This window comes from Symsagittifera roscoffensis, chromosome 4, assembly GCF_963678635.1.
Source record: "Symsagittifera roscoffensis chromosome 4, txSymRosc1.1, whole genome shotgun sequence".
NCBI lineage: Eukaryota > Metazoa > Xenacoelomorpha > Acoela > Convolutidae > Symsagittifera > Symsagittifera roscoffensis.
Window position 1 is genome coordinate 11,285,001 of NC_087065.1, and position 24,446 is coordinate 11,309,446.

General features: G+C 35.4%; 1 protein-coding gene across 1 annotated transcript in view; it reads left to right on the forward strand.

Annotated features, from left to right (window-relative positions):
* The first annotated feature begins 1,883 nt into the window (after window positions 1–1,883).
* LOC134844045 (transmembrane protein 180-like) overlaps window positions 1,884–24,446 on the forward strand; it is a 32,787-nt gene continuing 10,224 nt past the window's right edge. The window contains exon 1 of the mRNA XM_063860503.1: window positions 1,884–2,387. Coding sequence (XP_063716573.1) covers window positions 2,160–2,387 — 228 coding nt within the window. The 5' untranslated portion in view covers window positions 1,884–2,159. The remainder of the gene's footprint in view (window positions 2,388–24,446) is intronic.

The following is a 24,446-nucleotide window of genomic DNA, read 5'->3' on the forward strand; positions in this document are numbered from 1 at the left end:
GCGGGATGTGTCTGCGGTTGTGAAATCACGATAGAAACATGGGTTTCAATGTTTGCGAGGTGGATACTGCTAGTCATACCAGGTATAGTGATAACGTCTTATTACCAGACCATAAACAATAAACGATTTATTCGGCTAGTGTTGACATAAATGAAGTGCACATGGCGGAGATGGGCAGATGCTAAGACTCCAGCAGATGCTAGACAGGTGTAGCTACCCTGACCATCAGCTTGGCCTCTGCTTAAATGAAGTGGTCAGAGACGTTTTTCGGAAAAGTGACCCGGAAAACAATCTGGAGGACTTGAGTGTGATCCAAGGATTCATGCTTCTCAGGAGGAATCAATGAGCAAAGAGACAAACTGAAGTTCTTCTTCTGAAGATAATTTGAACGCACGAAAGTGCTTGAGGGCGGCGGCAGACTGAGTTAGAACAAATTGTGGTAGGGGATTAAAACTATATGTTTGCTAGCATGGTGTGCTGTCATGCGAAAACAGTGGTGAGCTTGGCTTCAGTTATAGTAGCGGCGGAAAATGACTATTTGAATTGGCAGCAATTGTTTATTTTATTTTTGAGCCCGGAAAGTATATGCCAGATGGCCACAATAACCAAAGTTTAGAGCTCAGGCTGCTTTTTGAATAATCTGTTAATAGTGTAGAGACGCGTGAATTTCAATTTCCGGAGTAATTAATTTTTGCCTGAATTGAAAAGAGTAAGACCTATGATCTCGAGAGAAAACAGCCGAATCAGAAATTTTTGTGAGCAAAAAATTCTATGAGCGGTTGAATGTCCCACGTTTCGCCCCTCACACTTTTCGCCCCTCTTAAATCTAGTGGCACATTTCGCCGCTCACACATTTCGCTCCTAATATTTGCGTACATTTCGTCCTCGCACGTTTCGCCCCTAACTTATTGCACAGTTAATTAACGCCGCTTTCTTAATGTACATTTTAGGTGCGAAATATGGGGGACCGATCAATTAGCAGACCAATCTTTTAGCATAAAAAGTTAAAAATAATTCTTTTAGCAGACCAACGTAATAAAGTGATAGATGATTGATTGACAGACTCAAAAAGACGCTCAGTCTGGGGCCAAGCTTCCCCAATTAAGACAATTATCTCGCAATTTGTAAACAAAACTATCATCTTGAAAAACACAACAGTCTAATTTTGCGGGAAAACAAAGAGTTACGCGCATAATAATCCTCGTGTTGAGTTGAAGCGCAGCGGAGCAAGCGGTCGCTAATCGCCAATGCTGCGTTTGAAGTTAGCTATCACTTTTTATAATTGTTCTGAGTGGTGGGTATTCATTAGTACCAAAATGATAAATCAGTCCCATTTGCACCAAAATAAAAAATCAATCGCGATAGTACCAAAAATATTCAATTGGCCTAAGACTATTCAGCCGACTACTTAAAGCTCTTGGTTTAAGGTCGCCGGTGGGCGCGCTACGCGCGAGTCGTCGCTTCGCGGCGATAGTCGGCTCTAATTTTCATATAGAGTTCTACCCTCTGTTGGCAAGCTCGCCACACGTTGGCGCGACTGCGGGCGTCACTATTCTGCTGTTCAGGTTTCTTCCGTTTGAACAGTAGGCAATTATTGTAATAATTCGTTGGCTAACAATTCGACCAATCAGAAATCGAATTGAATATTTTTGGTACAAATGGGACCGATTTTCATTTTGGTACAAATGAACCTTGGTACAAATGGGACTTCACCGTTCTGAGCCTGCTAAAAAACCGGTCTGCTAAAATCCCTAGCACCCGAAATATGCCAGTAATTTATAAGGGGCGAAATGTGCCACTAGATTTAAGAGGGGCGAAATGTGTGAATACCGAGCGTTTACGAGTAGTTTTCATTGCTAAACTTGCGCTTGAACACACTAAACTTGCGCTTGAGTTAAATCTTGAACACACGTAGTCCATTTCTTTGATCTCTTAAACTATTGCAACCAGTTCAAAATGAGTAGATTCGTTACTAGGTACAAAATTCACTTATGCTTTACCAATGAATTAGTTCATTATAGGGGTGGAAAATTGTTACTAGGTTCCATAAGGGAGGATCTAGTTAAATATATCACATTTCTCTTGATTGATGTGATCGTTTTGGTCTTTTCCTCTTCAACTATGTGATCTTTTATTTAAGATTTTTATGCGACCCGAAAATGCGCTGCTCACCTCGCTTCAGCCTTGTGACATCGGGCTTAGACTCCAATTTTATAAGTTATTCTTTATGCACTGTGGCGAGTACTATCATGGGAAGTGTATTCAATTTTTATTACGTCTACTTTTTTCTTGACGTATACAAGGTTTCGCATTCCTGCTTCCAATTTTCCCAGATGATGTTTCTAGTCTGGAATGCAATCAACGATCCGCTGTTCGGATGGATTCAGGTGAGTAAAATACGAGAAAAGCGAGTCTTAGTTGCTACTACTGTTTGCATTGCTGTTGAAATAAGTTTTTTTCTCTAAAATTAACAGGTAAATTTGCAGCCTAAACGGTTAATGGGTGATGTCCCATTTGTACCAACGTTCATTTGTAACAAAATGAAAAATCGGTCCCATTTGTACCAAAATTATTCAACTCGTTCTCTGATTGGTCGAATTTGAGCCAACGAAATATTACATTAATTTTCTACTGTTCAAACAGAAGAAAACTAAGCAGCAGAGTAGTGACCGCCGCAGTCGCGCCAACGTGTTGCGAGCTTGCCATTAGAGGGTAGGACTCTAAACGAAAATTAGAGCCGACCTTAAACCAAGAGCTTACAATAGTCGGCTCACTAGTCTTTGGCCAACTGAATATTTTTGGTACTAATGCGATTGATTTTTTATTTTGGCACAAATGGGACTGATTTATCATTTTGGTACTTGTGAATACCCACCCGGTTCATGCCAGAACCTCGTTTGGTGAATGACGAAATAGGAGATAAAATAATAATTGTTTCACAGCTAGTTTGCCCTCGAAAAAAAACACCTTAATTACAAAATGATAGCTAATAACTATATTCAAGTGTAAGTTGTGCAAAATGAGTTTATTATTTTTAAACAGAATATAAGGATGTGATTAGAACAAATACTCGCAATTAAAATAAGTTTGAATTGTTTCCATGAAACTTTTCCATAGGTTGACATAGATGGATCTTCACTAAAATAGACAAAAAATGATTCTTAAGTTCAAATTTCAATGCTATATAAGTTAAGCTGCTTATGTTAATAAGATGAGAAGTTGAACTTTCTTCAGTCATCGCATGTTTTAATTGCCCATCTCTTTCAATTAATTTTATTAAGAGTAATGAACGTAGTGAAGACTCTTATATAGGTCGTGGTGATTTTTTTGTTTTTTTTTTGGAGAAAGTCTTAAAAAACTAATAACTAAAGATGTGCATCCATACGTATTAATGAATTTATGAATGCCTTATATATACATACATATATATGTATAAATATGCACTTTTTGAGCTCATTTGAAAAGTTACGTAAATAGCACTCTCCAAAAAAGAACGTGGAAATGGCGCGAAAAAAGAAAAAACGTGATTAATTTCTATTTTCGAAAGTAGTTAACTTTTTAAGATTTCCAGCTGAATAACAGCTTTAGCTAGTGATCCAGTTTTTCAAGCTGAGTTAATGTTATCAAAAAAGCGCCAATCATAATAAATTGTTCTAGAATTTCCAAAAGTTTTAAGGGCGTCTATTTTTTTATTCAAAAGTTTTTTTTTCTGTTTACTTGCGTTCATTACTCTTTCCCAACTGTCAGTTGGCTGTGTTTAGATTCGTTGTTATACAGCTTAAATTTATTGCGGGGTAGTATAAATGGCTTAAAACTAAAATGTTCTTTAATACTATACGAGTTTTGATTGTCAGCGGATTCTTTAACGATTGTTAAGTTTTGATTGCGCACGCCATTTTTTTCAAAGACTTTTGACTCTCACTTGAAAGTAAGAAACTGATAGAGAGTTACTCCTAAATATTTCACTGGTTTTTTTCTTATTTTAATATCGTCTAGTATAATGCTAATTTTTGGATCGTGCTTTTTTGATGTTTTAAACAGAATACGGTTAATTCAGTTTTGTTTGTATTGAGTTTAAAAAAGTGTCCTGTAAAATAAAGCGACAATTTTTAACAAGAGTCCCATAATCCTGTAATAGCTGTAAAGTTTTTCAACGTTGGTGTTATTGTAGAAATAATTTTATCGTCTGACTATTGCACCACTTTGTACATTTCCGCTAGATGTTCCTTCAAGTAATTTTTGTACAGGTTAAAAATCAAAGGTACCAAAATTATACCTTGCTGTACAACTTGGTGTAGTCAGATGACATAGCTTTCTGATTTAGTTACATCGGTTTTTTGTTGTTGCCTGTTGCTTTTAAAACTATTAATCATTTCTTTTGCTGTTTTAGAGAATCCTATTATGTTTCAATTCAGTCTTCAAATGTTCATGATTAAAATCATTGAACGCTGGTTATTAGATGATAGACTTCCATTGTTTTGTTTGCTTTTTCAAAAAATTTTCAAAAAGTTTTAGTTAGTGTGTCTGAAATGGAGATTGGTTTTTAATTCTCTGCCCTTTCTGGGTTATCTTTTTTGTTTTTGTAACCATAGCTTTTTAAGGTTAGATGGTAGTAGTATGCATATAGTGCGTTAGGATCGGGGGGGGGGGGGGGGGTTGTCATACATGGATGACCATTAGGTATAAATCATAATGGTCACCATGTATTAAATGATAAGCAATGGTCACCATGTAATAATCCTAATTGTTACCATGTATAATTTTATACCTAATGGTCACTATATAATAATCCTAATTGTCACCATGTATAATTTTATACCTAATAGTCCTCATGTAAAACTTCGGTATATTATTGAGTATTCCCACTGAACGTTGTGGAAACGGGAATGGAATTAGGTTTTGGTCGGTGCATGTTTTCCCTTCTAAAGTTTGGGGGTATTGGTTTGTTTACATGTAAAATGACGTTATATACCTATTATATGCGACCAAACTATATGGCATATAGGAAAGCACAAGATTTTGGCAGCGTAGCTTAACTGTTGGCTGCGGTGAACGATTTCCTTCAAAAATGCATGTTTTATTGCTGAATCTCGAAGAAATGAAAATTCGTCAAGTGCGGCGGCCGCCACCTCTATTTAGGCAAAAATTAATAATCAATTTGACCAAAATAAGAATGAAAAATTACTTTAAGCCAAATGAAGCTAAAAAATAAGGAAAAATTCTAAACACTGAAAACTCTAAAAAAATGAAATTGGCTTGAAAATTTCGACATTTCCATTTTCCGTGTCTACAGGAGACTAAAAAAACGTCTGAAATCTATGACAAAAGCTTTGATTTTATAGAAAGATTGAAAGAGCTAAAAGGTTGAAGTGGCTAAAGATCTTGAAAAACGAGAACACTGATGAAAGCCAAAAGTGCCCATTAATTTTGCTGCAACCATTTCTAAGACTTGTACCTAACTTGTTACTATAAAATTGAAGTGGAACAAAATTTCTTGGGGTCCGAGTAGAGGAAAACGCATGGCGCTCGACTCTCAGCCGAAAGGCGGCGTTTCGAAACCCGTCCGGAAATTGTACTGAAAGGAGGCAACAGTTGCTGGTATGGTGATATCCCCCCATAGATCGATTTTGTACTTTTTTTCTCACTTTGATAAAAAGCTTAACTTCTCGAATTACTGCTATTCAGTTAACAATTGGGTAAAATTTCAATTACTAAAAGAATGTATTGTTCAAAATTAAATTGTAAAATGTATAAATCAACTATATTAAATGGTTAGTTAATGGGTAAGCATGTGAGTTAGGAAACGTTTCAAAACATGATCAGTTATGTAAACAAAATCAGAAGCATCACCATTAAAGTTTTTATCAAAAATCAAATGTGCAATATAAATACAAAAAGAACCGCACATGGTAGAGTTTGAGTCTTGCATGGGAAAGTTTGTCATCAATTCAGTCACCTGATGAAAATTCTCGTTCAATCGTTTATACAGATTGGTGTACTGCCAAAGAGGAAGACCGAGAGGATCAGCGAAGTATAAAACATTTCTTCTGTTGCATATCACAATCCAATGTGTCCCCGGAGAATCTGATTTTGAAGTGTTCACAATCATAAAGATATTGTTTGGGATGTGGGGTGGAAAATTGTCGGCTGCAAATACTCCAAAAAACTTATATTTCAGATGTTTACAATTCTGAATGAGGTCCTGCAACTGGGTTTCATCCATTTTCAGACTATCGAAATGGGAAGGACGTTCTTTGTAACTTTGCGGTCGGAGGTAATAAATACATTGGATGAGCGTATACCCCAAACAAAAATTTCCAGGTTTGCTGTCAAAGCGTTTGAGAATTGAAGATCGAGTGAAACTGAGCAGTTAGTAAGTTCTGGATGCAAGAAGTCATGAGCTGCCTGCTGTGTGCTAGTGAGATCAAAACACATAATAAAGTGCTGTTGGTAGTTATCCAGAGTGATTCCCAGCCCGCAGTGCAACAAACCCAGCGCTGATAGTGTGTTGAAGAAGAGACGTTTATGATCTTGTGTACTGATTGGTGTACTTGCTATTGGTAAACCATTTCGTCTCAAAGTAACTTGCTCCAATCCAAATTTTTGATAATGAAAAGGATTCGTTCGGTTTGTTCCTAGAAATGCATTATTTGTGTTCAATGCTATGATAATTTGTCTCACCGGTTCACGAGCAAAAATATCTTCCTGTTGCCAGCTGCGCTGACCAGCTGTTGCAAGAAATGTTTTTGTAATTTCTTCTTGATATGGGTAGTTCGCAGGAGTTTTGAGCAAAGTTGATTCAATGGCAGAGAGCACATGGTCAGTCACAGTCATTTTTCTAACATATAGGTTCGCTTCGAGTATTTGCAGCTTGTAATGCTTGGCAGCATCTTCCGATATAATGAGAAAGTCTTCATGAGAACGTCTGTAGGAAAGTCTGAGGGTAACACCGCTCAACAAATGCTTGTCACATGTGAAAAAATCAACTCCAGCGGGTCCATAGAACCAAATTTCCCTCGATTCACGGACCAGTTCTCGTTGAGATGTGAAATCAGCTGCATCTATTGCAGCGGGATTGTTTTCAAAACGATATCCCTGACACTTAAGTCATGAGTCCGTGGCTCTTTGCTGTTAGAAAATTCTGTTCCAATAAAGCTTTTATGCGCAAAATTACTATTGGCATTTGAGATTTTGAGTCCATTAGCAGAGAGGGTACAGTCAGAGCAAAGGGAATACAGGGAGTTGTTTACGAGAAACGGTGAATCAGATACAGTAGGATCAGTGTTGTCGTATCGCAGATCAGCTCCATTTGTAGCCTAAATTAGTGAAGTTTTTTCGATGATTAGGTTCAATGCTGCAGGCACTACCGTTTTTGATGCGTCTATTTGAATCAATGACGCGTAACAATGGGGCCTTTGCATCATCAACAGTTTGGTATTGAATAATGTCAATATAGACAAAAATTAGACTTGTCCCACTTGATAAGTCATATAGGAAATGAGATTCGTACAGTTCGTTTCCCTCATAAGATGCATCGAAGGAGGGTATCATTTTGTAACCAATGTGATATTCACCGTTCTCATCAAGCTTTGTATTGTAGCCTAACAGACTGGGTATTTGGGGACTTGGGAATGAGATTCCTTCATTTGCGTTCATCCAAATGCTCATGCTATTCGTGATTTCTTGAGGTCTCGCATCGAAATGAATTTTGTCTTTGAGTTTTGTTTTTATCTCATTAATCAATTGTTCTATAAAAGTGTACTCTCCTGATTTGATAAAAAGTTTTTCGCCATAGTAAGGTCTGGAAATTGTATTCCGATTGCCAGCGATGGATTTACTTGCTACTACTTCGGATGCTCTGAAGTACGTAAATTCCTCATCAGTAACATTGTTTAATTTTGTGGGGAAAATTATTTCTGAGAGAGCAACTCTCCAATCTCCGTCTAAAGCTATTTCTTCTTTACAAAAATTTCTAAAACTGGCCAAAGTGTTGTCTGGGAAATAATCCATTGATGCTGTTGAAATCAAATGTACAGTAAACTCATCACTGCCCATTTTCGTTATAATCAGCTTTGTTTCCAATTAAACTAAGTTCTTTTTCATAAAATTTTCCGCTGATTTCTTCCTTTTCCGCATCAATGAGACTGTATGTTGGAGGGTTTACAGTAGGAATGGCAACTATTTCAAAAACTTCGTCTGTAAAAATCTGCTTGTAACCTTTTCTAAAAGGCAAGACAGTCTTCGCTATTCGCACATAGTCACCAACATAAAATTTTGGTTTCTGTACCAACTTCGATGAACTGTTTGCAATTAATGAAACTAAAGCAGGTACATGTTTTCTTGTGACCTTGTTTGGAGCCAATTTTGTTACTCTATTAACGCGTGAGTTAATCGTTTGAACAAAACTTTGTAATTTTTCAATATAACTGTAAGTCCATTCAAACTCCAAGTATTTGTACATAATACTTTTCAGCGATCGAATGTTTCTTTCGGCAAACGCAGATTTTTTTTCACTGTGAGTATTGTATTTGATGATTTCTCGTTTAGTACATAACTTTTCGAACTCTCCTTTAAACTCGGTGCCTTTGTCAACCCAAACTTTTTTTGGTTGTTTTGTTTTGATCATTTTTTTGAAAGCTTCGGTTGTTTCCTTAGCATATTTGGTCTTCAGGGGTTCCACTCGTAAGTAGCGAGAGAGACAATCGACAGCAACTAACAAATATCGTACCCCTCGGTTATATTTAGCCAATTTATCAACATAAGCCAAGTCAAGAGACCAAATTTCGTTGATATCGTTAACAATCACTTTTAGCCGAGGATATGTTTTACGAAACAATCCATACTTTGTATGTGATGATTGAGATCTCAGAAATTTTTTAACTTTTTTTGGTGAGAGTTGACTACCATTTGTTAAATTTTTAACGCTACCAAATGCAGCTGGACCTTTCGTGTAGAGTAATTTGAGTTTCTTTTCTTCACTGATAGTAGGATTTCCATTCTTTTGTTGACGTCGTCGCAGACGATTCTTTACTGCTTTCATAGTTTTTATCATCGTCGTCGTTGGTGGTGGGGAAAAATTCTTTTTTCTGGGTTTTTCTTTTGTCGGATTGCTTGGTTTTGGGTTTGAGAGTTGTCGATCGAGTCTTCGAAGAGGAGGGTTTAGATCTCTTCGAGTACTCAGTTGTCGGGTTGTCGTCGGAGACGAAGGAGGAAGAAGTTGAGGGCTTAGCTGCTTCGCTCTTAAGCGAGCGGAGAATCTGTTTGGCATAAGTGTTGGACACTAAGCTAGGATCAAGATTCAGTTCTTTCAAAATTTGTGGATAAAAAACACCCGCAAGTTTTTTTGTGTTTTGCTGTGTATCGTACAAAAAAGATTCAATTTTAACGAGTGTTGGTTTTCCTTGAATTAAAACATATCCGTCAACGTCTAAAGTCAAGGATTCAACTTTGAACAACTGCTTTAGCACGATGTTTGCCCTTTCCAATTTATTAGCTTCCAATAGCTCTTGAATGGATTCCATAACCTTTCGAAACACTTCAGCGGTTTTTCCATTACTTTTTTCATCGTTTTTTTCTGTTCTCTTTGAGCTTGTTTGCTGCAGTGAATTGTATGATTCAAAATTTTTTTCTGCTTCATCATCACCATCATCACTGAAATTAGTAAGTGCAGATAAATTTCTTTTTCGAAGATTTGGTACTACATTATTAGGGGTTAAAGGAATAGGAGATGTTGGGTTTATTGGTGGTGGAGAGTCACGGCTGATATTTCGTTCTCGAAATCGTTGTATGTAATTGAGTTGAGATGATTTGTCGTTAATTAATGGATTATGAAGGATTTGAGATTGTGGTGCAGTTTTTTCATCTGGAGCATATGTTTTTCGAGGAATGAGGATGAATTCTTCAGCATACATGCCTGAGGTTCTAGTTTTTCAGGTAAATGTAACACGATCTCCGATTGATTTAACCAGTGAAATATTGTTTGCCAAAACTTTTCGTTTTTCTCGGATACTAAACTTAGGGTCAACAATTTTTCCAAATGGTATTTTCTTACTCTCGATGAAACTTTTGTTAGCTGGAACATATCCCAGAAAAACATTCACAAAACAATCGCAAAGAAATCTAATAAAATTTGAATCAGCTCCTGTCAAAATTGATCTACAATGGCGACTATTCAGCATTTGCTTCAATATACATAATTCTTTCTCTTTCATTTTCAAGAGATGTGATAACTGCTTTTGAGGATGGTAAATAGAAAATGGTTGGTGATGGTGGAACTATGTTTGACGAATAACGAAGACATTCTGAAGTTTTGGGATCCAAGTCTATCAACAGATGACCGAAATCTTTTTTCGTTGCCAACTGATACGCATGACGGAGGAATTTTGCATTATTCAACTGTCTGCCTAAATAATCAATTTGTTGAATGTCTCGAGGTGATTTGAACAAAATCAAGTGAGTTGTATTCAAATCTATTGTACGTGATTGCTTACTTTGCTGAAATAAATTGTGCTTGACATAAATAACATGAACATTTTTATGTCGGCCTGCTGTAGCTAATTTAACAAAATCTTTTTCATTAAAAATTTCTTCACAGGTATCATCAAAGACAATCATACAATCCCGTAAGTTATTAACAATTTCAAAGCTGGACAATTTTATAAATTCAATATCAAATTTGTTGTGAGAAACAAAGGAACGGTATTTGGGTTGATCGTGAAGATAAAAATAAAATATCTTGTTATATGATGGATAGAATGTACCTTTGAGAAACATTTGAAAAATTAAATCAGTTTTGCCAGATCCCGAGGGACCTGAAACGGACATAAACAGACGATCTTTTGTTGAAATGATCTTATTCATTATTATAACTTGGGATTGGGTAACATGTAACCAACTGTACTGGATAGTATTGAAAGCCAAATGGCAGTCTCGTCACAACTAAGATTGTAAAAAGACAATTTTGAAATAGATAAAGAGAGCAAAATGAAAATGAAACAGACTTGTGTGAAAAAGACAACTTCTGCAGACGGAAGAGAAACAGAATTACAAAATTTCCAAGATCTGTTTTCGTGAGATAAAGACTGTTCGGCACCACCAATGTCTACAAAGTCGCAATCATTGTTCTCAACAGTGGTGGTTTCTTCAATTTCCATGTTTACTGGAAGTCTTTTTTTGCTTATTTGTATCAAGGTTGATAGTTAGAACTGCATACCAATCGCCTTTTTTTCTCTCTGATCTATTGCCGTTTGGTTTGTATTTTATTATATATCTTGCGATGTTTTTGTCTGTCAGAAGTATCCGAACAATTTTTTCTACGTTTCCGGTACTGATTTCGTCTAATAACTCTTTTGGTAAATTCTCACCTGTTAAACTCACATTTTGTGTGTTTTCTTTTGGCAAAAATATTTTTTTGAAATTTTGAATTTTCAAACACGACATGTTAGCAACTAGTAATCACACAAGATCAAAAGAAAATGAAGACAATCAATAAATATATTTATTATGATTCACAAAACTTGGTATATGTATGTGATTCGTCATTTCGGTTCAACAGGCAAATCAACTCCTCGTTCAATGAAGAAAAACTCATATTTTGTGAATTTGTCATGGTTACAATTAGATTTGAACTTTACAACAAAATGAGCAGCAACTCTGATAGTGGCTTGTACTAAATGTATTTCCTCAACGTTATCAGTTTTGACTAATTCTTTCAGTTCAGCTGGAAGCTGATGGTCATGCAAATGGATTTGTCTTCTCTCTCCCAGCTGAGGTTGCAGCCCTTCCAGGTTGAGATTGAACAACGGAATTGACTGGCGAAATTCCTGGAGTCTGGACATTGTACAGGTGAAAGTAGTCAAGAACTGTAAAAAAATTTCCGTAAATTGTCAATTTCGATATCGTTCAGTGTAATTTGTTCGAGTTTTTGCAGGAGAGGTTTTCCTCGACAATCTAATATGCCTGTCCGCGTAAGAGTAACTTTAAATCTTGGTGTTAAATTGTTTTCAGGACTCTGATTAGTCATTGAAGCGTAAACCAACAAATTTGGAGATAAGGTTGTTTGCATCATTGGACAGTTCATTTTGTAACCAATCGAAAAAAACAATGCTTTAATAATTGATGTGAGGGAAGTAAATGAGAATGTCGTTTGCAAAAATGTTTTTCTTGACCCAATAACTGTTCAATCTTTGGGCAGCCAAAATCTTCCAAATTTGTCACGGGTAATTTCAAGTATTCAGCTAATAAAACAGATTTTTGTGTACCTTTAGCAAAAAAATGGGAATTTGGGTTCCTCAAACGAATGCTGTCAAAAATTTGATCCAAGTATGAGTAAGGGTATTCACCTTCGTCCCAACGAAGCCCGTGTAGAAATTTAGATACCCAATTGTACGCTTTTTTCTCTTCTTTTGATAAATTGTTGAATTGGATTGGTGGCAGAAAATGAATTGTATCAATTGTATTAGCAGAGCAAACGGAAAGTTCCTTTATGATCAAAGGTTTCTTGCCACATTTAAATCCCTCAATATCTAAAATAATGAGATCGCTGAAAAACAATTTTTTAGTTTTCTTTCTTTGGGTTAACATGACTTCCACTCAATATTCCAACAAACGAAATAACTTTGGTTTGAATGCTTTAAGAAATAAGCAAAATCCATACCTGTCACGTGACCCAGGTAACAGTTTTTTATTGGACAAGGCAAAACATATGTGTACCCAGGACCGGTATGATTTTTTTCTTGCAAATATCCCGCTGCGTTATGCAATATAGCATGTATTCTAAGAAATTTGAAATGTTTCAAGTGTTTGTCGAGCGACGAATTGTCTATTCCAATTAAACCACCATATGGTCTGTTTTTCAAAACAAAATCCAAATTAATATCAGCATCCAAATACAAACAAGTGGCTAAAAAATACTGAAATCTGACTGATTTGTCTGGATATTGTGATTTTAAGTCTATAAAAATTTCATGAATGAGTTTTAAATCGAAAGTTGAAATCATGTTTACTGAACTCAATATAATAAAAAGGGAATAATGAAAAGTATCAATTAAAACTTAACTTTCTCTTCAACAATAAATTTCACAAATAGCACATCAGTATCTACATCAAGTTTTCCATATCCACTTTCAAAATATCCATTATTTTGCAAAAAGCGGCAGAATGGGGTCCATTAATTAAACTTTCAAATCTTTTCAAAGTTTCTGTATTCATCTCATCTGTTTGAACATGTCTGCTTTCTGTATGTTTCTTTGAAACTGAAGTCGAAATTCTTACGGATTTGTTTGACGTCGACGATGCAGCAGGCGTAACTGTATTATCAATTCGTTTCTGTCCCCCAACGGCCGGAGATTTCTTGCAAACGTTTTGATTTGGTGAAGTTTGTTTGTTAGATGATGTTGCAGAAAGCAATAAATTGGGTAAACGTTTTTTGATTGCAGTGAAATCTAACAAATCGAGATTGGCTGCAACAGGTTGTGCTGAATAAGTGAGAGCTATTTTAAGCTTGTCAAATAACTCACCGTTTCCTTTGACATCTTTAGCAGGAGAAACTAAGTATTTGAAGCAAGTGAAAATACAAGGAACACTGAAACATTTTTGGGAAGGAAAAAATTGGTTTAATTGTTCCTCTGAATCTACTTGAATCAATATATGGTAATGATTTTTTTTTTCATTCTCGACTGAAAAAGGGCAAAATTCAGATTTGAAGTGGCTTCCAAAAGCATAATTTTTAAAAGTAGATAAATTAGGAATTTTTTCAGTGATAACAAATTTGAAATTTGGTTGAAAATTTTTGAAATAATCAGGTAACACAACTTCGAACATAGCTTCTGCCATTTTGTAAAGGAAAATTAATTCGAGTCGTGCTTGAAATCGTTTGTGTTCGAGGAAAGTTGAGATTTCCTGGCTCGTTTACAGTTAGATTGTGGTTTGTCTTTGTTTTCAACAGTATCAGAAATTTCACTTGTTTGCGCTCGGATTGACTTTCCCGACTTAAGTAATTTTGAAAATTCTTCGCTGCTTAAGGAAAGTCTTTGTACACATTCAAATTCAGCGCCTTCAGTTGCTTTTTTGAAAACTTTCAGGAATACATAAGTTCCAGTTTGGTCATATGTTTTCAATGTAGCACGCACTAGTCTTTTACTGTTTTCCGAAATATCGAAATAGCAATCGCCAAAATCTTTATCTGCATTTGCTGTGTTGCTTGTTTTGGTTTTATTCATTGTAACGAGTAAATTTTCAAAGTAACTTGATTCAAAACTGAATAGAAAGAAATGAATGGTTCCGATTGATTGTATATGTCTGCAAAAGAAAGCGTTGTATCTATTTTAATTAATATACAAATGTACTTTATATCGCAAAGATATTGGATTGCAATTTAGTTCAAATGGATAAGTATTTTGTGCATGTACAACTGATAAGAATTTTAATGGGTGTTAAAGGTCACAATGTTTAAACGTTATTTTTGATACAAGCTATTTGTTTGAATGCAATTTAGATAAACAGAATACCACGCAAGGTAACATAAATACTTTACACGCCCTCCCTTATTAAACTGATTAAAAACTACATAGGAGGTCTTGAAATTTCTAATTTTAGAAGAACCAATCCCTATTTTAATCTCTTGAGGCGTTTTCACAATTCATTTCAGTTTCATTTCTCTCCGCGTTACGTTTGTCATTTTCTTCCAACTTTTCTTCAAAAATGCCTTGTTATATTATTGCCGGATATTCCAATCACGAAAGAACCATTTTTTATGAAACCGTTCACGGTAATTTTGTAGCAATAATTAACGAAGAAAAAAGTTTCAATTCTGATGAGTGGACTTGTACTCATCACGTTATGATTCCCAAAAATTTTTTACATTTATTCAGTAAACTTTCCTTAAAAATTTCAAAGAAAGACGAAGAACTGAATATAAAGTATTTGAGTTACCTTACAAATTCTGGTAAATATACGGATCCTGACGAGCCTCTTGCTCTTCAGGTTGATATTTCAACTTTATCAAAACCAGTAAAAAAAAATTTTGTATAAATACGATTGTGATTTTACTCCGATGTGTGAAAACCAGTTAGAATACTTTGAAGAAGTTGAACTTTTTGATCGTTTATGGGGAATGGAACAGATTGAATCACCATCAGTAGTTACCCCGAAAGCTGATCCTTCCCCTGTAGTATCACCATGGCTTGACGAACCGGGTTGCTCAACTCCAAAGCGTACCCCTGAGGCTACTGTGAGCAACCACATGGAAAACTTAACCCCTTCTCTCTGTCTAGCGCCAAAGAAAAAAAGGAAGTTAACAACACTAGAGAAAGCGCAGGAGTATTTGGACCTTATATAACTTTGAAACTGAGGTTGAGTTTTATTGATTTTTGTTTGTATTTATTGTGTATAATAATTTAACTTTAAAATTGAGTTTGAGTTTGTATCTTGTATTTGTTCATTAATTATCACACGATTGGGTTCTGATTAAAAATTTATTTCAAAAGCCTTTAAAAATTGAAGTTAAAAAAATCATTTATTTTTAATAAATTGACTATTTTTTTTCAATTAAAAACAAAAAAAAATCCGTAAAATTTTCATTTTTTCCACAATTAGGATTTAACTTATTAACATTGAAGTTCTTATTTACATTAGTGATCTTGAAAAAAAACTGAAAAGCATCCACATATATGCTAATTTTTAGAAAACAGATTAAAAAAACAATTTCGTTTTTTGAAAAAAGATAATTAACGTCAAAAAAAACTGTAAAAAAATAATTTTGGATGAAAACTTATGTTGTCATATGTTTATTCAAAGAGTTATCATACAAATTAAACATAATGAAAAATAGTATAAAAGATGTTTAAAACCAACTTTTTGATAAAATACTTATTTTTTTAATGTTTTTTAGTTAAAAATTTGATTTTTTAATTACAAAAAGGAAAAAAGCATCAATTTTTTTCTTTTTCTACAAATTGGAGTTACCATTTGATCATTGATACTGTTGTCTCCAAAAATGATCATGTTGAAAAAAATACAAGTATTCATCATCATGCTAAATATTTGAGAAAAATAATAAAAATCAAACTTTTTAATTGATGACTCATCGTTTTTTCATTTTTCCGAAAAAATGCGATTTTCAACCAGAAGACGCAATTTTTTATTATGAGCAAGTGGTGTTATTATGAAAGTGCATTGAGGGGCACGACTAATGAGATTGTGGGAGTAGATGTTTTTTCAATAGTCTTCGAGAAAAACGCTAATCCTCTCAATCCCCCCTAAAACAACAAACTCATTTCTCTTTACAGAAAAGTATTTTTTCGGACTTTTTTTTCAAATCGAAAGACAATTGAGACAAATTCATGATGACATGGACCGTGCAACCGCTCCGTGATTGACATCATTGATAGCAATGCGCCTGGAAAGTTAAAAAACTGTCATTTTTCAGTTTTTGCTTTACTTATTCATCATTTCAACTGTTTTTGATACTAATTTTGACATTTTTATAGGATATTCTGTCCCCATGACAACTGGGATATTTAGGATCTATCATGTGTTGTGACATGCTCAACTTTTATTCGCAATTTCGAAATTTTCATCAATTTATATTTTGAATTGATAAAATATAAAATTAAAACTTTTCTCTCTTGGCTCTAAAATCATTTTGGATTAAAATTTAGCCCAAACTTGGTTGGCTTAGATTAATTTCTATCGTTTGTAAACACTATTAACGTTTCAAACAACAATTTATCTGTTTCGTCCAATCGAATTTGAGTTTGCCAGTTATGGCGGGAAATTCAAATCTAATTCAAATTTTGGCGGGAACTTTAATTCAAATTCAAAATTACGCGCGCAAAACACAAACCGTTTTCTCTGCAATTGGTAGACGAACAGTTATGCTTCCCATTTACTGTTGTTTCTGAGTGTAATTTGAGATCACTTGATTCTTTTTCTTTCTTAAAATCAATAGCTTAACTTATTTCAAAAAATGTTCAAATGCAATTTTTGTCCACTGAAATATGCAAATAAGAGCAATAGAAGTCGCCATGAGCGTGACAAACATTTTGTTGAAAAAGGACTTATTGTTTATCGATGCAATGAGTGTTCATTCACGGCTCAAATGCTTTCAAATTTACAAAAACATATTCTTCTGACTCATGGTCAACTTGGAGGTGTTTGTGATTATTGTCATTTGGGATTTCATTCGCCCAAAAACTTATCAGCTCATTTACTAGCAACCCATGGTCTTCCTGTTATGAGAGCTGCCTCTGCTGATTTAGCCACTACAAGTGCCGCTGCTAATGCTGCTCTCGGTGATGTGCATGCTGTCGATGAAGACGAAATCAACGGCACCAATCTTCAAAAAAGTGAGTCTGCTTTTTTCGGCGTTCTTGAAACGTATGTGATCGGCGGAAACCAACCCATGGATGAAAATCAGCCGATTGACCTTTTGCAATTTATGCAAGAGAAAAAAGATGAAATTCAAAGTCTCATAATTGATCGAGTTGCAGAAGGACCTAGAAAAGTTCAGTTCAGCGCTAATTTAGGTTTGGTAAAACCTAAAGTAATAAATGATTCTAGTAAAACTGAGCACGACAAGCGGATTGACATTTATGCAAACTCTGATATGAAACCTGTGATGAGCTTAGGATTAGAAGATGATGAGTTTTTTGAAATGGTCGAAAAAATGCAAGCAGTTTTGGAGACTTTTGCATCTTATGGAAGCGGTTGGGTTTTGCAACACGTAATTCAAGTTTTTGTTAAACTTGCAAAGTTTTCACCAATCCGTGGGTCATCTTATATTGACGTGCCTTTTCGAATTCGAATGTCCCAGAATTTGATAAACATTAGAAATCACGAAGATAATAATTGCTTCGAACTTTGCTTTACCGCTGCTTATAGTCTGAAGCATGGTGTTGACCTACTTCTAACTGATCAACAAAAAGCGAACCCAGCAGCTGCGCGGACACAACCTGATACATACACTGCTGAAAGTGCACACAAAGCCCAAAGTAATTTTGATTCACCCATGAGTTTCGCTTCAATTGGAAAATTTGAACAACTTAACGACGTGCGGGTAAATGTGTTCCAGTACCACAAGGGAGATTTGTTGCCTATGTATATATCAAAACGAACAAACCAAGATAACAGCACCCAAACTGAAATATTTGACATGGACCTGCTTCTCTTGTATGAGCCTGCAAAGCATCACTATGTACTTATAATCGATTTGTTAAAGTTCATCTGCGAAATCAAAGGGTGTAAGTATCGCCCAATTGCACGTTTATGTAGAAACTGCTTTCACATTAGTTGGAGTGATGAAACTCACGAGCAACACATCCAGTGTTGTAAGGATCATGAACCTGCTCTAGTAGTCATGCCTTCAGCAGAAAAAGGTACCAACAGATACGAGTTCAAAAACCTCCAGGCCTTGTGGTTTGTACCACTTGTGATTTATTTTGATTTTGAATCATTTCTGAAACCTGTAGATTCTTGTCCTGATAATCCATCGCGATCATCTACCCGAGTTGTACAAAAACACGAAGCTTGTGGGTATTCATTGGCTGTAATTGAACACGGAAATTCACAGCCGTACTTCTTTGACTATGACAGCTCTGATCAATGCATGAAAAAGTTTCTCAATCAGTTGCATCAATTAGCGAGAGAGATATATGATCAAAAGCGACGGTTTCCTCAATTTCTAGAAAGCCAAGAATCGTTGAACAAAGAAAACACATCAACATGTTGGATTTGCTGTATACATTTTACCAATGAGCACGAAAAATGTCTTGACCATTGCCGTTTTTCTGGAAAATTTTTGGGATGGGCACATGAAAAATGCAACCTCGCAAGACGAACTGTAAATTTCACCCCAGTCATTGGACATAACATCCAGAACTATGACCTTCACCACATTTGTCTCGCATTGCATGAATGCGAGCCAACAAGTACAATGAGTGTTATACCTAGCACCGACGAAAAATATATATCGTTTAGCATTGGAGTCCTAATTAAAACTATAAAAAGGAAAAACGGATCTGAGCAAAAAGTTTTTGAATACCTCAGATTTATTGACTCATGCAAGTTTTTGAATTCTTCCCTGCAAAAATTGGTTGATAATCTACCAGCGGAAAAAATGTCAATTTTGAACAAGTATTTTGCAAACGAGACGGAGGAGCAACGGTGTCTGATACGACAAAAAGGTTTCTACCCTTATTCGTACATGACCAGAAGAGAAAAATTTGCAGAAAAAGAATTGCCTCCTTTGCAAAATTGGTCCGATGTTTTGAATGGAGGAAAAGTTGCAGTTTCACAAGCGGATCTGGAACATGCAAGGAAAGTTTATAGAGTGTTCAAATGTCAAAACTTGGAGGATTATCACAACTTGTATCTCAAGTGTGATACACTCCTTCTTGCTTGCGTCTTTGAAGAATTTCGACAAATTAGTCACCAAACTTATGGTCTGGACTGCGCGCACCATTTTAGTGCTTCAAACTTAGCTGGAGACGCCTTCAAACGTATCTGCAAAGACTCGAATGTTCAGCTTTTATCAGACCGCAGGCATCTCGAAATGGTCGAGAATATGATGCGAGGTGGTACTGCATCCGTGTTCCATAGTCGCTTTTTCAAAGCCAACAACAAAGAATGCCCCGACTTCAACCCAGATCAACCTAGCACCTACGGGTTTATGATCGATGCAAATAACCTCTATGGCGGCGTCATGCAAACGGAGAAATTACCGGTGCGTAACTTTGAGCTAATAGAGCATATAGAAGACGAGGTGATTGTGAACCAAATCCTCAACATGACTGAAGACTCTTTGATTGGATTTATATTGGAAGTTGATCTCGAGTATCCAGAAGAACTGCATGAGGATCATCAAGATTACCCTTTAGCTCCTACTAAAGAAAGTGTACCCCAGGATTGGTTGAGTCCCTACCAAACAAATTTACTCGAGCAGATGAAAAATCAAGACATTGCAAGACGTTCAATTGGAAAGACCAAAAAGTTACTGCAGACGCTGCATGACAAGTCAAACTATACAATTCATTACAAACTATTGCAATTGTTTGTTAGGTTGGGACTTAAAGTTAAAAAAGTGCACCGTGTGCTGAAGTTTGAACAAGAAGCATGGTTAGAACCATACATCACATTGAACACGACTAAACGACAACAAGCTAGAAATAAATTTGAGGAGGATTTGTACAAACTACTGAACAATTGTGCCTATGGGAAAACATGCGAGTCGAAGCGCAAACGGATGCTTGTTCGGATAGTTAGAGATTATCATGCCGCTTTGCGAGAAATTAGTGCATTCGAATTTAAATCCTACAAAATTTTTGGAGAAAACTTGGCAGCGTTCACTTCGAATCCAACAAAAATCTATTGGGATGTCCCAACAATTGTGGGAGCTAGTGTTCTTGAGTTAGCAAAGTTTCACATGTATAAATTTCATTACGATATAATGAAACCAAATTTTGAATGTCAACTATTGTATTCTGATACAGACAGTCTCCTGTACCAAGTCAAAAGTGAAGATTTATACCGAGAAATTTCCGAAAAAAGGAATATTTTGAATGAACTTGACTTGTCAAATTACCCGAAGAACCACCCTCTCTACGACCCGAAAAACAAAATGGTTGTTTTAAAATTCAAGGATGAATTTCCAGGAGACATTATAACCGAGTTTATATCCCTCAAACCCAAGCTTTTTTCCATTTTGTCCAGAGGTAATTAATTTCTATTTGCCTTATTTGTGAGCACGAATTTCAAAAAATTTTGATTTTTTGTGATTTTTTTTTTCGGAAGACAATTTTTATTTGTGGGCGAAAAAATGTAATTTTATCAAAAAAAAAAAAGAAAATTGGAAAAAACTTTTTAGGCCAAAAAAAATAATTTTTTCGAAAATTTTTGGTTTTTTTTTTGTGGGCGATTTTTTTTTTTGTGGGCGAAATTTTTTTTTTTTTGGAAAAAAAAATTTTTTTTGTTCGAAAAAAAATTTCGGGCGAAAAGTGTTTTTTGTTTTGAAAAAAAATTGGAAAAAACTTTTTAGGCCAAAAAAAAATAATTTTTTTGAAAATTTTTAGTTTTTTTTTGTGGGCGATTTTTTTTTTGTGGGCGAAAATTTAATTTTTTTGTCGGCAAAAAATTTTAAAAAAAAATTTTTTTTGTCGGGGATTTTTTTTTTGTGTTGGTCGATTGTTTTTTTTTAATGATGACTAATTTTTAAGGTCACACCTGGCCTTCATGTATTTTTTTTGTTGCACGTGGCCTTCAAGTTAACATGATCTAGCTCTTAAAAAAACATCGTATTTGGTTTTTTTTACCACCACACATTAGTGATCATCAAAAAATTGATTAGTAATCATTTAAATAAAATTTTAGACTGCAGAAAATTATCGGCGAAAGGTGTATCCAAAGCTGCTCAGAAGATGTTGAGTCATCAGCGATATCGAGACACCTTGACCTCTGGCTCGTTATTCAAAACTGAAAACAGTCGAATCGCATCCGAGTCACACAATCTGCAAACAGTGACTTCGACGAAAACATCGTTATCAGCTTTTGATGACAAACGCTACATCCTCGATGATGGTCAGCAGACTCTTCCCTACGGTCACAAAAACATCGTGGGTCAAACTGTGATTGGCATTGATGATAGTGATGACAACACAGCCGCTGTTAATTCTGACCCAACTGACGATGACGATTTGGAAAAATGGATGCCATTTTTTGAAGATCGTCAACAGCCAGTGTCGTGGGATTGTGACGATTTCCTAGATGGGGTGTCTGAAGAATTCGCTAACACTCAAAACGTTGATTGGGACCATCCGGAAATTGATGATTAATACTCTGAGGATAGTTTTGCTGTTGAGAACACACAACCACATCGCTCGCTTCGACAACTGATGGACCAGGTCAATAGCAGTTGGCAAACTCCAGACCCCGGTCTGATTCGGGCAGCAGAAACCAACGACAGTGATATTGATAGCGGGGATATCGCGGATCTGGAGGCCAATACTTCCGATGAGGACGAGTCGTCATTCTTCAACGATTCGTTTTTCGATTATGAAGCAGTTGAAGTAGAAGAACCACGGTCAAAAAATCGACGAATAGATTAAAACACAAAAAAACACCACATTAACTTTTGTATAGTAAATAAAATTCAGTTATTTAATATGAGAATTGTCTGTACATAAAATTTGACCTACCGCTATTCCGTGTTTAGTGTGTATTTAAGTGCGAGATTTTGTTCAGCTTTGGAACTCAATTAATCTGGGATATAAACAATTTCATTTAAGCGATAGTGCCTTTAGCATACTTTTGTATGTATTTGTATGTAATTTGAGTTTGAATCAAAGTTGTAAGAAGAATTGAGCAAACAGTCTATAGCGCAGTTAAACACTCCAGCTGGTTTCAGAACGAAGATTTGGCAAATCCTTTTCCGCACCAAACATGTAACCACAACGTTCAGTGGGAATACTCAATAATATACCGAAGTTTTACATGAGGACTATTAGGTATAAAATTATACATGGTGACAATTAGGATTATTACATGGTGACCATTGCTGATCATTTAATACATGGTGACCATTATGATTTATACCTAATGGTCATCCATGTATGACAACCCCCCCCCCCCCCCGATCCTAACGCACTATATGCATACTACTGATGGTAGTAGATTGATTTTTATAAAATCTTTTGTAAGAAACGTGAGGTGTGGGTATATTTCTTTGCATCCATTTTCGGAGCCCAGGCTGGAGGATCTGAAGTTAAGGGTGGCTTATTTTGCATTAAGTTTTTGGTTAGTTATTTTCCACCTTCAGCTTTGCTAACAAAGCGAAAATCAAACTCTTTTGTGCTAGTGTAACTGCTGGTTAAATTAACAGCGTTAATTGTATGTTTTTTTTTGAAAGAAACATCCATGTTTGAATAACTTGTAATTCTGTAAATTTGCTGTTTTGAAGTTGTTTGTTTCTGTTTCCCCAGAAGATTTTGCGAGGTGAGATTTTTGCAGCTGATTATTTTTTTTTTACAATTACTGGTTTCATTTATAATATTTAAATTCTATCCCTCAGTTGTTTTTGGGTTGAATAGTTTAGATATGGATTTGTCATCTTTTAGGTTGATTTTTGCCTCGTCGGTACGAATAAAGACTACTTTTATGGTACAATTTTTTTTTGGCAATTAATATATTTGAAGGAAAAAGTGATTATTTTTCACCGGGTTATTTTGCATGTACAAAAATCCCAGTTAATGCTTCAAGGCAGTTTGAAAATTAGTTTTCTGAATTTTTTAAACTGATTTAATAATTAGTGATTCAATTTTCGGCTGATATTTTTCTACTAATTGCGTGCCATGCTTTTGCTTTTTTTTGCTTTGCTGTCTTTCATAACTGGGGAACGGAAAAAACTTTTGAGTTGTTTCTGAAAATTGTCAAAAAAATAGAAAAGAAAGTAAGTGCAGAAAGCTTTATTTTTGATAGTATAAACACAAACAAATAATTCTGCCTTTTTCGATCAAAGTGTTTTGACAGCCTTTTAGTTGTCGCTTAAGCTGACTGAAAAGTCTTTGCATTTTGTTAATGGACCACAAACTCCAGGTCGGGGTTATGTTCTAAAAACTTTTGCAGTTGATCAGCTGCCTTTGTGCCAAACAAAGCTTCTTTGAACTTTTTGAGTGAATATGCTTCTCAATCATCGGCGCGTTCTTATAAACAATGAAGTGTTGACTGACTGGAGTTGAGCTTCGGGCAAACAAATTTCTGAATGGATACAATCACTCCATGAGAAATTCATATCGTAGTAGAGCTTTTTTTAACACACTGAGTGTTATTTCCATGTAGCATACCATAGTAGAGCTGTTTAAATTATATTGAATGTTATCTTTTATATGTATTGAGAGTCAGAATGCGCCATGGACAAATAGTTCATCTGAACACAGTGTTTTAACTTTGTCGAGCGCAACGTTTAGTAAGTTACTGTAGGCTAACGTTTAAGAAAATGGCAATGATATTCTAGATCTTTCAAAATTTCTCAGTCGGGGAACACTCTAGAATTCTTTTTTTTTGCAAAAGTCTATTCTTTAGACAAACTGGACTCAATTGAACTTCAACGCCAGAGAGTACATGTCCATTTTTGTCCAAGTTTCTTTGCAAGCACAGATTGATATCTGTCCAAAACGAAATAACTAGAAACAGAAACCTCCTTGCTTAAAAAGTTTATTTTTTTTTCGAATGGTTCATTCGATGAAATATTTTACAAAATAACTTTTTAAATAAATTGTCAGCTCTTGACTAGCTTGCTGAGAAAAACAGGCTTTTCGCGAGCCGATTCGCTATTTGAATTTTAATAAATCGAAGTTTCATTGCGTGATAAGCTTGCTTGGCACAAGTTTTTGTTCTTCACTGATTTGCTCTATGCAGTTATTTGAAATGTTTTTTATTTTTTTGCTTGAATGGCTTGC